At 29.4% G+C, this 16,386-nt stretch overlaps 2 protein-coding genes across 2 annotated transcripts in view; both read left to right on the top strand.

Annotated features, from left to right (window-relative positions):
- Positions 1–73: 73 nt before the first annotated feature.
- Eif2d (eukaryotic translation initiation factor 2D) lies at positions 74–2,982 on the top strand. Its single transcript, XM_074249432.1, has 9 exons — positions 74–229; positions 569–956; positions 1,198–1,506; positions 1,567–1,860; positions 1,928–2,073; positions 2,184–2,264; positions 2,333–2,537; positions 2,603–2,771; positions 2,855–2,982. Exons 1-9 carry the CDS (start codon positions 174–176, stop codon positions 2,917–2,919), a joined length of 1,713 nt encoding a protein of 570 aa, XP_074105533.1. The 5' UTR covers positions 74–173; the 3' UTR covers positions 2,920–2,982.
- Positions 2,983–3,599: 617 nt separating this feature from the next.
- LOC141530946 (cell adhesion molecule Dscam2) overlaps positions 3,600–16,386 on the top strand; it is a 45,657-nt gene continuing 32,870 nt past the window's right edge. The window contains exon 1 of the mRNA XM_074248352.1: positions 3,600–4,073. Within this exon, the coding sequence (XP_074104453.1) occupies positions 3,941–4,073 (133 nt within the window). The 5' untranslated portion in view covers positions 3,600–3,940. The remainder of the gene's footprint in view (positions 4,074–16,386) is intronic.

Raw genomic sequence — 16,386 nt, 5'->3', positions numbered from 1 at the left:
CTGCTAGAGCCATCTGAATGTAAAGTCATGACAGTATAAATGTATACACATGAAGATAATAATAATAGATGTAACGCAATAACAATACAAAACAGTACTGAATATTTTTCACAACATAAATAAATTGACCGTCAACAAGACTATATTTTATTGTCTTTAGGTTTTTTTTAATAATGTTTCTTAAACCAATAAAAGTCAAGTCGAATAATCAACTCAAGGGAACTGAAAGGTTAGTTTTCAATAATTATTTCTTTAAATAAATTTAATACTGTTTATTATAATACTGAAGTTAGCAGTCAGCTGTTAATTTAAAAAATTTTTTTAATAAATTAATTACAATAAAAAAATGCTTCTAAAAATTTTCACTTGTAATTTTTATTAATTTTTCCATGTGAAACTTTTTAATTTAATTATTTTTCAATAATTTAATTGCTATAAATATCTAAAAAAATTTTTATGTCTGTCAACTTCAGTGTCATTGTTTATTCTATATTTGTATGTATATTGCCGCTTTGCGCTACATTAATAAATAAATAGATAAATAAATTTAACTGGTTCTTAATTTCAGAAAAAAATTATGTGAAGATGTGTTGAGTGCATTTCCATCATTAACCGATAGCCAAGTACAAAATTTATTACCAAAAAAAGAGGCAATAAGTTTCATGAAAGTAGTAACACACAGTGGAGAAATATGTAAATTGTACTGTGTTGCTAAAATTCCAATGTTCTTTCAACTTGATCAATCAACAGTGCCATTATTTCCAACAATATTTTCACTCTGGCAATATCCTAATTTATTATATACATTTAAAACTCATAATTCTGTTATTCCTAAACTGGCGAGTGGAGCTGGCTTGATGTTACCTGGTGTTATTTTAGATGGACCATCTACATTCCACTCTTATGGTAAATTATTAAGAAACACTCCGGTTGCAGTAATCACGGAAGACAATATGGTAAATAATAATTGGTCATTTATATTTTTAGTTTTTAGTTTTTATTTCCCTCCAGGCATAAAAATACAGACTAACAATATTACGAAAAATTAGAAAAAAAATTGTTATATTAGATTGGACAGCCAATAAAAACTAAAAATATAATGTATTATAAAACCAATCTTTAGAAAAAATAAATATAAAAAATAATTGATAATATTAGTTAAAAAATTAATTTAATAATAAAACAAAAAAATTATAGGCAGCAGTTGCAGTTGGCGTGACATCACATTCCTCAGAAGATATGTACATGTCTGGTGGTCGTGGTAAATGTGTTGATATTATACACGTGATAGGTGACATGTTATGTCAGTTGGGAAAACCACCAGCTAGGCCACAAATAGATCCATCTTTTGATAATGAAAAAGTTGACGAGCCAGCCGATCAAGAACCTATTGGTGAAATTACTCAAGTTACTGATGATAAACCAGAATCTGTTAATAATGCTGAGAAATTAATCAACTCGTTAAATATAGAAGACAATAAAAATAACAGTAATGAAATTGAACAGGTAAAAATTTTTTTTCATTTAAATTTTAAATAAATTTTTAATTATAAATATTTCAAATAGGAAAATGAAGAACCAATTGAATTGATTGAAGATGTAGATCCCATTAAAGAGATGGATCAATTGTTGGAGTACTGTTTTTTAAAAGCATGCAAAAGATTTAAAAAAAGCGAATTACCGATACTCAGTTCAAATTTTTTTAAAAATCATTTAATAGCTGCATGTCCTTCAGATCAAGTTGTTGATATTAAAAAATCCAGTTATAAAAAATTGTCGGTATTTCTAGCAGCTATGAAAGCTAAAGGAGTTATCGATACGACAATACTCAAAGGAGTTGAAAGTATTACATATGTTAAGGTACATTATAATGTATAAAATTTTGACATGATATAAAAAATTAATATATTACATTGATTTCATGTAGACTGAACATCCATTATTGAAAGAATTGGTCATTAACGAATCATCAGATGCTTGTGAATTAAATAAGTCATCGAATGCTCCAGTTGTCGCCGAATGTTTTAAAGTAACTGCTAATGTTCTTCCAGTAGTTTCTAAATTTGGTTACGAGTATGTATTAAAATATTAAATATTAAATATAAAATATTAAATACGAGTATGTATAAATATTAAATAATATATATAGCAACTTATTTAAAAATCATTAAATAAATTACTAGGAAAGGTGATATTATGAAACGTCCAGAAATTCGTAAATGCTTCACTGAATACGTTAAAAAAGAAAATCTTCAGGATGGAAAGTAAGATTATTATTGACAATAAATTTATATAATAATTTTAATTGACTATTTATATCTATATTCTTTAGAATATTAAATATAAATCCTCAACTCGCGGATATTTTGCGTACAAAAGAAAGTGTGTTGACGTTAACGATGGAAGACGGAATAAACAAATTTATCGGAAGAATGACATACACGCACGAGATAACTGTTGCTGGTACTAAGTTACTGCACACAGGAAAATTAGAACCTATAGACATCACCGTAGCTTCACGATGTAATAATAAAAAGGTAAAAAATAAATAAATAATTAAACAACTATTAAGATAATATAATTAATGAAAATAAAATTTTAGGTAACTCTCGTCAATAATTTAGAAATGTTTGGGATAAAACTTGATGAGTTTAGCAAAGAATGTCAAGGAATTGGCGCCAGCGCAACGATAACCGATATACCTGGTAAAAAAACTCCCAGCGTACTTGTACAAGGAAATCAAGTTCTTTATGTATATAAATTGTTAACTGGTATGTTTTTATTTTTAATCACTCGATAGTAGCTAGATAAAATATTTATAAAATATTTAATTATTATTTTATTTTGATTTCAGATAAATATCGAATAAATAAAAATTACATTCGTGGTTTGGAATTTGCTCCCAAGAAACGTAAATAAATTTATAAATTCATAAAATTATTGATTATTTATCCAAAATAAATTGATAAATAATAAAGAGTATTTAGTTAAATTTATTGAATATTTAAAAAATACCATGAATATATTTATTTAAACGAATGATATCAAAATGTAAGTTGACTTGTCTCGAAGGTAAGTCTTAGTTGAGTTGAGTTGAGTTTTGAGATAGTAAAACGAAAATATCTTTGGTGTGACTGACTTGTTAGTTTGCAAAGTGAAAGGGGTGATGTTGTTTTCCATTAAAACTAGTAACTTGTATGGCGGTTTCCAAGTTGTATTAACTAATGAAGCCGTGAAATTCGACTTATCCTTTAACGATATAATACTGCCAGCATACCCACAAACATTCACATATATATATACATATAGAAAGAGAAAGAGGGAGAGAGAGAGAGAGAGAGAGTCAAATTGAATTACCCGAGGGATGATAAACTAATTTTATTGTTTAAAAGAAAAATGAAAGTACATTACAGTTTGCAAAGTAATGGATCGAGGAAATAGTTGTAGTGGTAGTGGTAGTAGTAGTGAAATAGCTGGCGCAGCTACTGTCGGTGTTGATTCTAGTGATGCTGCTGCTCCTGATGGTTCTTGTCATCCTCTTGCTCGTTGCGGTTGAGCTTATAAACTCTCTTGAACCAACTCGAAGAAGGGGTTAAACGAAGAAGCCCGAAAAGCACCGGGCGCATGCGACCAGAGCTTTAGACACACGGTTCAACGACAGTCTTTCATTGGCGCTCATTGTGCGAGGTCCAAAGTAAAACCTCTATTTAAGTGGGGTTTATACTTTAAAAGGGTTACTTTTTTTTTAGTACGACTAATTTATTATTCATTTACTCGTACTTGAGTCCTTCATTTTTATTTTTTCATTTAGTTTTAATTCACAAGTTAAATAAATAAAATAAAAAGTCTGTTTAATAAATTAATTAATAAGATAATAAGTAACCAGTGAATTGTAATTAAATTTTGTTTTTTAATTTATGTGGAAATATTATTAATCGCAATGCCGCGTGAGCTGAGACTGTGTACAAATTTAAGAAAAAAAACAAAATGTAACTTTCATTCAGCGCACCATATTAGATCCCACGTGGATCTTTTCCTCGTGTTTATCAATCTACTTTTAATACTTACACCAAGTAAGTTTTTTTTTTTTTTTCTAATTATTATTATATCTATTGTGTTTTTCTGTAGTTTTTTTTTTTTGACGTATTTCAATATTGATAATAGTCTAATGAACCCGCCAGTTCAAGTACTTTTTGTCTGTCAATCATATTCCTCTTTCTCTATAGTTTTTTATTTTCATTCTTTCCATGATTTTGACGGGATTATGATTGCTTGTCACTCAATATCTCTATTCATTTTATAATTATTCAAAGTACTATAAATTTATGTAAAAATAATATTTGATAACATTCTCTAAAATATTTCAAGTAAGATAAAAAAAAAAATAGAATAGTCATATGGGAACAGTAAAGTAAAAAGTTAACTTTTACATATAACTTTCAAAATGGTCGAATCAAAAGTTTTTTTTTTTTATGTGATAACAGCGATAAGTTCTTTTTGAAATAATTAAAAAAAAAAAATATATATATATATATATATATATATATATATATATATATATATATATATATATATATATATATAATGTAATAAGTAATTGGATTAGACATACTTACTCTGAGTATAAAAAGCCAAACAAAGTAGCTTTTAAATACTTTCGGATACCGGGTATACGGATGTATTATCCCAACTAAAACATATTTGGATTAACTTTACTTGTTCTTTAATATCCTGTGTTAAACTTATTTAGTTGTTATTTTAATAAAACTTAATTTAAAAAATAAAATTAATAAATTATTGTTAAATAGAGAATAAATATTAATAAAACTTAGGATATAAATTTAAAATCTGGGGATCTCATCATCTCATCGATAGAGCCGCGTTGATATTCAAATAGATTTGCATAAAGTAATGCGATCTTGTATCCTATTCTAATTCTGTGTGAGCAGTTGACTGTTGTGTTTGCATACAATGCAAACCCAATTACGAATTTGAATCGAAGAATAGGATACGACTCTACTCTTTGCTTTGTTGCTCTTGTTCTCATATTGTTTGGTTCTCTGGTAATGTGATATCTCCTTTGGTTTAAAAATATAAAATCATGAAAATTTATTTAAATTTATATTATTTTTTTACGTTATATAATAGGTATATTTGTTGTTAAAACAAACAGACATTTTCTCGAGTATTGTTTTATTCAATATAACATAAACATCAATTTAAATTGGTTAAAATGCGAATAAATTTAATTATTTTACATCAAATACAACATTCAATTAATATGTAAATTAACTAAAATATTTGCAAATTGGGAAATTCCGGTATTCCGAGCTTTGACACTGTCCTTCACTAAAAACACAGCTCTGACAAAATTTCTGTCATGAATATGACGATGCGCAGTTTTAATTGGATTATTTTTAAATCAAAGCTTAAATTTCAGAAGAATTAATTACTGTTTTAAATAAAGGGTACTTTTTTTTTTTTTTTTTTTTTTTCCAATTACGTAAGGAAATAATTTAATTAAATCTGTAGGCAAATGTTTTGTTTTATTATTTAATATTATTCTGAAAATAATAAGATTGCTGCTCTTTTTGTATTATCTTAATTTTCAATCAGAAAAAGCCGATAAAAAAAAATAAAAAATAAATAATGGATTGGAAGAGTACAAGTGTTGACGACGTGACTGCATTTTTCTCGATTAATTGAACCCATTGAACGATGCAATGGTAAACGGTGTTTTATAATTGAGTGGAAATCTTCCTCCGGATGATAACCGATTCCACAGTTTGTCTTTCCTCTTAATAACAGGTCAATGAGCACGTCTCTTGTCATCCTTTTATTTTATTTTTTTTATTTCTTGTTATTACAATTTTTTTTTCTGTTTATTATTAATTTTTTTCTTACTCTAAAATTGATGTCTCGCTGGAGAAGGGTGAAGAATACCGTAATGTAATAAGGGTACATGTACATTAATAGAAACAATAGTGCATAATTCATATCACTAATGTAAGAGAGATATATTAAATTAATGAGAAGTACAGCCTGAGCTTGAGCCTCAGCTTCTATTCGGGTCCATAGATATGTAGAGCTCTCTCCTGTACTGGTCTAGTTTCTCGGTTATCCTTATCTGGAGTGCCGGGCCACATAAATCAAAGTGTTTACTCAGGCTATAGGGGTAGTGCTGGTGGTGATGAAGAGATGTGCGGGTGGTGGGTATATTTGTGGCTAATAATTACCACCTGCCAGTACCTCATTTACTTTATTTACATATAAACTAGACATATCGTCGTCTCTCCTTTTTTTTATATTCATTATTCTTCATTTACTTTTTTATTATATCCCTTTGTTTTCTCTTTAATGTATTCGTTATAATAATAATAATAAAAAATAATAGCAATGAGTATAATAACAATAGAGTGGGGAGGAGAGTGGTAAGAAAGATTTGTTTTTAATAGAACGAATTTGGTTTCAATAGCGTTAATAAAACGGTTGTATAAAAGAAAATGTTAATTGGGATAAAGGGGATAGGATCGTAAGCGATTATTATTCGTTTTGCTTTGTCTCTCTTTGTCTGTGTCGACGGTTAAAAGAAGACAAGAGAGACGGATAAAGAGTGGCCAGAGAGAGGGTCGTTCATACAACTGCCTGTTGATTTTCGTGCTATACAGAGAGGAATATGTCGATATGTAATCTACATTCACAGATCTATATCTTTATATATTTATTTATTTGAATATAAATGTTTGGGCGTGAAAAAAAAAAAAAAAAAGAAAAATAATGTTTTTAAACATCGAGAATCTGTGAACACTAATATTTATTATCTTCCGATAGAAAAATTATTAATCTAAAAAATAATATTTGTTTTTATAAATTTTTAACGAGCATCTATTGTTCTATCGGTATTACATTATTTTACGCGGTGGATCAGTCAAGTGATGCGATGGATTTGGTGAAAACTTTTTTAAAATTATTTTTTAGTGTTTTGAAATGAAATAAAACTTTTTGCTTGATCTTAAAATACGAGCCACGTTTTCCCATTAATCTTGCTTCTTTTCAACGTCTAGGTTTCATTTCTTTCTCTCTTTTACTTTTAACGTTATTTCATTTTTTTTTTACTTTCTTTTTTAATTTTTTTTTTTTTTTTTTTTTTTTTCATTTCTTTTCACCACTTCCATTAACTCCTATTTTCCCGTATGCTTTACGGTAAAGCTCTTCTACTCAGCTCAATGCTATTACCTGTTCTGGGAAAATCAAGAGAACGTTAACTCTGCCTGTACCACCAAACCGCCCATTCGTTTATTCAAGAGTCCCTGTTTTATATTAAATCAAATTTCTTTTTTTTTCCTCTCCTTCAACGATTTCTCTTTCTTCCTCAATTTTATCGTTATTTATATTTATTAAATGTTCAAATAATAATAATAATTACACCAAACTTTAATACCCTTTATGTCCATACGAATAAAATTTGAGAATAATTAAGGACAACAGAGCTAACAGTACAATGAACAATTGAATTATTATGTTTTTTCTTCTTTTAAGCGTTATATTAAAAATAAAATCGATTAACTTGATTCGTCGCGAGTCAACTCTTTGATGAAATCAATAATTTCAAATAAATTTAGACGTTACAGACGTCAGTTTCGGAGTTAAATCATAAATATTCCAATGAAATGATAATTTAAATCCATGAAGAAAAAGAAACGTGTATTTTTAGCCATATTCGAAAGATTGAATTAATAATTCTGAAGAGAAGCCAAGAAATGAGGAAAAAAAACTATAAATATTCGTGTATAAATAAAATTTTGAAGTTTTTGAAAAATTATAGATGATTTATGTGTAGTTTTTTTGTTGTTTGGGACCATTTATCTTGAAACTGGGAGCTCAATAATATTAAAGGAGACAAGAAACATTGTCGTTGGGTATACAGACATATTGTACTTTTAGCATGGCTTATAGCTTACGGCATTTTATCATTTTGTGTCTCTTGAATTTTATATACTTAATAATACTCAGAAACAACTTTACATTTGTTAAATTTCCCCTCAACAACATTTACTTTATATTTCTTCATCGTTATTTGAATAACACTATCAAATATTATTTTTAATTAGTATTCGAGTAAAATTATTGAGTTATTTTCGAGAACAGGATTGATTTTTCATAACCCAATAAAAATATAAGTTGATATTTTAGTTTTTAATAAATGACTTTTAAAGAAATGGAAAATAATTTGAATTGAAATGATAACTCTGTGAGATTTCTTCTTTGAAAGAGTTTCAAATTATAGAAAATAAAATAATGAACGGGGGGATTGAATTTATTTTATCTTTTGAATTACTATAATAAATTCTTCGAGTATATATATATATAGATATATCTCGAGATGAAACGTGAGTAAAAAAATTGAATAATAAAAATGGTTATTTCCCAATCCTGTATACGGCAATTCAACACTCAGCAATCATCATCGTATTTCCGTATTCCAGACTATACTCACCGTCTAGTCACGATGGTTTTGAGATTGTATTTCCTGTGTGGTGTGTATGGCATTTCGCATTTCCGGGAGACGTAAATTCACCTCTCTTCAAAGGCTCCACCATCTTTGCTAAAACTTTGATCTATACTGTATTTTATATGACATTATAATGAAGCTATGTCGCTATCATTACCATTACTATCAATATCAAAAGATGATAAAAATAAATAAATAAAAAATGATTAAACAATATTTAATATATTGGATTTGCTGTTAAAGTCAGAAAAATGTCAAGTGGCTAATAAACTGATGTAGAGTTCTTTATCCAAGAAAAATGTGGGTTCCTGTCACTGGCAGCATTTATTGTTTGTTAAAATAAATATATATATATATATATATATATATATATATATATATATATATATATATATATATATATATTTTATGTGATGGTGATGAGTGTAGTGGTGGCGTTAGTTTGCCGGGTAGTGTAAAAAAACAACGTCGGAAGCTTAGAAAAGCTCGCGAGCTTCTCGGGTCACTGCCGTCGCAGAACAATACTAAACTCTATAGCTTCTACTACTTCTTCTTCTTGTTCTACCCTTCCAAGCAACCCTCACCCTCGTGTTCTCTTTATGGTATCTTATATACACAATACAGAGGTACTAGTACTGCTACAGCTACAGCTACAACTCCTGATACTGCTCGTTTCCACGTTAGTTTTTCTTCCATCGCTCTATACTTCTTTTTTATTCATTTTATATATACATATATCTATATAAATGAACAAAACGAAAAAATTTCCCAGCCATAGGATACAGTATACAGTTATAACTATAACTGTAACGATACAACCACAACACTCAGTTACTTTCTTACATTAGCGCCAGTATTTTTTTATTATTTCTTTATTTCTTTCTTCTTTTCTTGTATGTATTGTAAAATGAGGAAAAAATGTATAAGGAAGCTTGCGGGTATATAAAAGAAAAAGAGCATATTGCTACCACTAGATGAAAATTTCGACAAAGAACTTTTTTGTCTACCCTTTTATTCTGTTCCTTCCTTCCTTTTCCCCTTCCCTTTATCTATTTTATTTATTTTGTTTGTTCTAAAATGACATTCTTTACCTTAATCACCACAAAATTGACCAATTCTAAGGCTACGAAATTTTATTTACTCAATTAGTGATTCCGTATCATGGATGGTCAGTACCGATCGATTATCGTTATCTACAGACTTGTACATTGCTGGTTTTAGAGCATTTAAAAAAAGAATAAATAAAAAAAAAAAAAAAGTTAACTTTCGTCTTAGTCGGGCTGTTTCTACTGCTGTCTTGGCATTTTCCTATTTTTAGATTTTTTTCTATTTTTCGATTTACCTATTTTGCTGTGGTAACTCTATACTTTTGTATTTTTTACTTTCCTCTCACCACTTTACTCAACTCTTATTTTATTTATTTATTTTTTTTTAATTTCGTTCCTTCAATACTCTTGCGTTATCTTTTTTTTTTTTTTTTTTTTTTTTTTTTTGGCATACACCTAGTAATGGAACTTGCAAGTAATCTCGAATCAAGACCGACAGCCTCGACTGGTATCCGCTAAAGCCACATTATATGTGATATATATGATGTATGATCATGGATAGCTTTTAATCATTAAACTCTCTCTCTGTAGACAAGAAGAATAGTTGTTGTCATTATTATTATTATTTTTATTATCAAGTATAGTATGTGATATGTGGATTGATTAAAATAATAGAGAGAGGTTTAACATAGTTGATAAAATTATAAATTGAAGAGATTGAAGAGAGATGATTGTAGATATTTCTGGTTAAAGAATCTGACCAATGAATAGCATTTGCTCTGTACGAAATTCCAAAGTTAGCTCGCCATCAGTTGGAATTCTATTTGAAATTAGAGTAGGAATTTTCGTTTTAACTCATGTATCAACACGTATCCTATTACGTAATAATAACAGATGAGCAACTGGAGTGACGTAGTACACAATAGATAGATAAATAAATAAAAGGAGAGTAGCATAATATAGATATATATTTGATCCATATATAAGAATGTTTGTTTATATGTCGTAACGTACGTCAGTGGGCTGAGAAAGGTGGGTTGATGGTGGTATTCCCTATTGTGAGAAAATACGACGCCTAGAGACAAATAAATTCTGGTCACGCAACATAATGTAAGAGGTTGGAACGTCTAAATCTTCGTTAAGACGTCGTTCCCCGTCGGTGCGCGCATTGCGGGAACAATGTGGGAAACGTGAACAATAAGAAATGCCAGGATATGCCTTGAAGAGTAAGCTACATCTATACCCCCTCATACGACGTTCACGTGTATATACATATCTATATATACGATATATACGTCATGACTGGTAGGAAAGGCTGTGCCAAGTAAAACTCAGCAAAAGTATAGTTGAAAAATGGCAAGACTTGGTCTTCACTACGTCAGCCTCTTTATCTAAGAACCGGTATGGGTACGATAACGTCGACGCAGCATTTTGCATGCTCAAGACTTTTATATATTCCATATTCTATATTCTATATTTCCATTTATATACTCTGTTACACTCCTTTCTTTCTTTATTCCTGTACTCACAGTGCGCTTTTATGTCGCCATATCGCAACGCGGTATCTAGCCTTTTAACCGCTACTGCCAGTAGTATTACTCGTGTCCGCCATACACCGGCTTTTCTTTCCTCTTATTCGCTGAATCTTCCTTAGTTCACCACCACCAAAGGGTCTGCTCTTTTTCATTAAACTCCACTAAGATTTAATGGCCTAGCGCAATGTTGCTACCTTTTTTATTTTTTTACTTTTACGAGTTTTTTTTTTTTTTTTAATTTTTACCGACAAAATATTTTATTCTTTTTCTTTTTTTTCTCTCTCTTCCCCTCAAACAAGTAGTACAACACTACGAGTGATCAGACATTATCAGTATTTATCAATCATTATATCACATTAATTAAATTCAATTAAATTTCTATGATAACATGCAATCGGATTAATTATTCACAACAATGGATTAATTAACAGAAAATTCATTGTAAGTATCCATGACATAATAAAATATCATTTTTTTAGCTTTACTCGTTAATTAAAAGAAATGTTATAATCTACATGAAGTATTTTCTGAAAAAATACCATCCTGTTTGTTACAGCATTATTAACATAGCAAAAAAACTGTATATACTTTTTTATTGTTCCATTTTTAGTTAAAAAAAAAAAAAAAAAAAAAAACAAACAAACAATATCCATCCAATTTATCTATTCAACCCCGAACAATACATATTTTTTATAATTAAATAAATACCAATATACTTTTTACAGTTCTGTCAGCATTGTATTGTGCTAAAGAAAATAAAAAAAAAAAATTATAAAACAAAGTGGATAAATTGAAATATTAATTACTGATAATTAATTTATAATTGAGTAGATCAGTAATGGAAAGGCATATATGTAGTAAGGAAATATATGGAGAGGCGTGTGTGGAGAATTGCATGGTTAGAAGCTGTAGGTGTATATAGTGGAGGCCGAAGATGGAAGCGAAATTATGTTGAGGGAAGTAAAGGGAGACTGTGGTGTAGACGGTGTATAGGTGACAGAGTCACGCATCAAGAATACTAGTAGTAGTATTAGTAGCAGCAGTAGTAGTAGTAGTTACAGCTCACAGCATCAGCAGAAGGAGCAGGAGTAGGAGTAGTAGAGTTTGCTTGATCTCTCCCTTCATTGTCGTTGTCATGGTAGTAGTAGTAGTAGTACTAGTAGTACTAGTAGTACTAGTAGTCATTTTATCTGGCCTCTGGGTTGCCAGCTCTCTTCGTTCTCACCATAGTCGTAGCGGTCGTAGTCGTCGTAGTCGTCAACGTCGTACGTTTCAATTTGTCCCCGGCCTCTGATGTAACCGCGCGGTCTCATTAGTCCAAGGGAACGGAGAATACAGGAGAATATTTCTTTGTCTGACAGCTGGTAGCACCTTAGCAGTCTTTCCTGCTTTACAATCAACCTTACCACTCGGTTGGCGCCAACTTCTAACCACCCTTATTCTCATTGCTTTCCACTACTCTTGGGTATTTCTCCTCGTAGTCATCGTAGTCAACCTAACCTAACCGGAGCAGAGTACAACCTGACTAGTTCGTTGCCTTTCCATTTATTTTTATGGCTTGCTCACTCTTACACCCTTCAGTTACCTACATATATATATATATATATATATATATATATATATATATATATATATATATATATATATATATATATAAATATAAATTTCACTGTCTCTATCATTTTAGTGGTGTAAGGCACGAGCAAACAATTACTCGTTCCTGTTTCGGTAATTGGTATGCCGGAAATGGAACCTTCATTCGTTTCTTCACTATTATTATTACTTATAGTACTGGTGAAGGTTTTTATAATTTTATTATTTCTTTAGTTCTCGCTCTCAAAACCTCTGAATACCTATATAAAGTGTACAGAGTCACGTACCGTAACCGGTTTAACACATTTAACAAATTAATGGATATTATTTAATTATCTCTACAGTAAAGATAACTATAAATATATCTCCAGATATATTCGTCATTATCTGATAAGACATTGATTAATTTATAAATAATTAAATTAATTAAGTAAAAGGTAATATTATGTTAGATTTAAATAGGTTTTTATGTCTGGGAAAATATTGAGTTAATTTTACAGAGTGTTGGCAGTGGGTATGTCGGAAATGAAAGCGGGAATGTACCACACGGAGGAGGAGAATGGTAGCATCGTTATCATAATTTTCAACCCTGCATATCACACATATGTACATGGTAGATATATCAACAATTCAATGTGTAATTAACATGGAACCACAACAGATACACGCGTTTGGTTCTTCATTTTCCTCTCAACCACAAATACAAATCACTGTCATCAACTTTGTGTCCTACAAATTCTAAATAATCATGTTTAACACAACTTGCGATGAATTTAATTACATAATATTCATTTTATTTTTAATCTAACTTTTAATTAATTTTCTCGTCTAGATATTTCATGGAAAATTCACAGCTAAAAAGTTTTATCACTTTTTATACACAGTAATTTATATAAAAATTATAAATTATTATAAACAATATAATATTTTTTAAATAAATTTACAAAAAGATGCTCGTTGAAATATTATTTTTTAATTAAAGTGGTGATAGATGAATGACGTGTGAATAACAATGATTTCATAGGAAATAACTCGGGCTTACCTGTCCTCAACCAGCGCAAGTGTTCATGACATACGTGAAAATATCCATAACACTGACCATAATATACATACATACATATAAATAACACAGCGATCGTTAATATATTTTTAATAGAACCTTTAAAACGGGACTGCGGAATTTATAAAACTTTAAATCCTCGTTACAGATCCATTAATGAGATAGATACTTTCATGAGGGGATTTATAAAAGAAATGCCTGATGCTTAATGCGCAAACATATTCAACGACAATTGGTATATACTTTTTTCATAAACTAATTTTCAGTTTAAAAACTTTTTTGCCCTCTTACACGTAAACTAATTAGCTTTGATATCTAGTCATTTAATTAGTCAATTATTTTTTATAAAATATACTTATCTCGAGTTTGTATTTTTTTTTACAATTACCAAATTAGATGAAAAATATTTTTTTTTTATCATTCTTAAGTAATAGCCTTAAGGTCTTACAAGATTTTCAAGTAACAATATTATTATTTCCAGGATATTTTTATTTTTTCAGACATAAATCATTCTTTCGTTTATGATATTCTTCATGACAAGCCAGTAATATAAGTTTATAAGCTATAAAGGCATTAAATATTTTTGAATCTATGATGTGAAGAGATGATGTCCTAAGTTGTAAAAGTTTGCTGCTGGTTTCGATCGTTAAACGTTTACTGGTTATAAGACTTAAAAAAAAAAAAAAAAAAAAAAAATTCTTGCTTGATTCAGTTGAAAATAAAATAAAATAAAAGAGGAAAATATAGAATAAGTGATATAAATGAAAATGATTTGAATAAAATAATAAAAGTTTAGTTGTTGAGTGTCAAGTGTCGAGGTGTGTATTTTGGATAAAATCGATAGCTTGTGAGTTTAAATTTATATGAGTGTCAGTGAATGATCAAGGGTAAACTTTACACGTTTAGTGTACAATCTCTATGCATGAGTAGTCTTTCTACTAGCTCGGTCGGTCACTTTCTGGCATAGGATAGTAAAATAGCATAGTGTAGGATGGCAGGTTGTACCAAGAGCAAGAGTCTTCCTAAGTACACAGGACCGAATACCTCGAGATATTTGCATTTCGGTCTTTGTACTGGTATATGTATGTCCAAAGTCTCTTGCTCCGTGTATATATTCTCTCCTATTCAGAGCAGTACACTGGCTCTATTTTAGGTAGTTTCAAACCACACTCCAGCGTCAGTAGTTTTACTGTGACGAGAGGCATTAGATCTCCATCTCTATCTCCATCTACTGTATTTATATGTATATAATTTGTAGTTGATCATTCTTTGAATAACTATTAACTATTAACTATTATCTGTATTGTCTATTTATTACTTCTCAATACCCAGTTTTGATTATCAGTTCTCTTGTTCCGAATATTATTTGGTCTTTGCTCTTTGTTCTTTGCTCTCTGGTCTCTACTCTCTACTCGCGGAAATTGATTTTACACAAACATTTGTAACTTTAGATTATTTCAAACTTTGCTATCAACTAAATTATACCAATAAATTATCCTTTATTTACCATATAGTCTAGAAATCCGAATAATTACTTTTTATTTTTTTTTCTTTTCATTATTATAAAATTCTATATTTAATAGAATATATTTCTCCATGGATTTTTTTTAATATCGAGTTACTATATTGCAGTAAGGTATTCCCAGTTTTATTACAGCTTTTTATTATATATATATATATATATATATATATATATATATATATATTTTTTTTTTTTTTTTCAAGTATTAATATCACAAAGGTATATGATTTTTTTTTCTCTGCCGATTCAAGTTACACGCACCGAAATATTTAGTAAAGACAGTATTAATCCTTTTTATTTTGAAATATAAAGCCCGTTGAATATACTGTGAAATTTTATTTTACAATAAAAATTGACTCGACTAATAATTATCTAATTTATTTAACTGATTTTATTAAAGCTATATAAATCGATAAAAGTAACTGATGATATTATCAGATTATTTAAAAACGTTAAATATATATTAATTTAAAAAAAGTCTTAGGGTTAGTAAGAATAAAAAGTTTTAAATGTCAAAGAGGTGAATCAATTACTACGGTTTAACCAAACCAAGCAGCACAGGTTAGACGTCACGTGAATACAGTACTTGAAGGAGTTCCGATGTCGGATAGGATCGATCCAGAGATGTCGAGTCTCCCGAGGGTAAAGTTCGGGGGCAACCTCTGTTTTCTGACGAGTATGAGGAAACCAACTAAGTTAACGAGCTAGTTGTATAGCGAATAGCGAACGACCTCTTCTCGTTTCTCTGCATATCTCTATAATTTATAACTTATACAGAAATCTTATTGTTATCAATTATTACTATCTTTATCAATTTTTTTTAATAATTATCACGATCTGATTAGTGACTGGGTTATGAAAATTTTAATCATTCGTACATTAGAAATGATCTGGTGACATTTAGACGTATAGATAGATTAATGACTGGGGAGGTATCGAATTTGGCTAATCAATACCCAGAATGTATTCCAGGATACTTGATAGGGAAACAACGTGCCCATTTACCAGATCGTATAGAGTATCAATTTATGACGAGAGTGCAGTACGTTTCATACTCTGTTATTGGTCTTCACATCCATACATGCTTATATATATATTCTTTCAAGAGTTTAAACTAG

The sequence above is a fragment of the Cotesia typhae genome, unplaced genomic scaffold (assembly GCF_013202065.1).
Source record: "Cotesia typhae breed Kobodo isofemale line unplaced genomic scaffold, CoteBio_Ctyphae contig_119, whole genome shotgun sequence".
Taxonomy (NCBI): Eukaryota; Metazoa; Arthropoda; class Insecta; order Hymenoptera; family Braconidae; genus Cotesia; species Cotesia typhae.
Note: the sequence above shows the minus strand (reverse complement) of the source record. Positions and strands in the feature narration are given on the sequence as shown.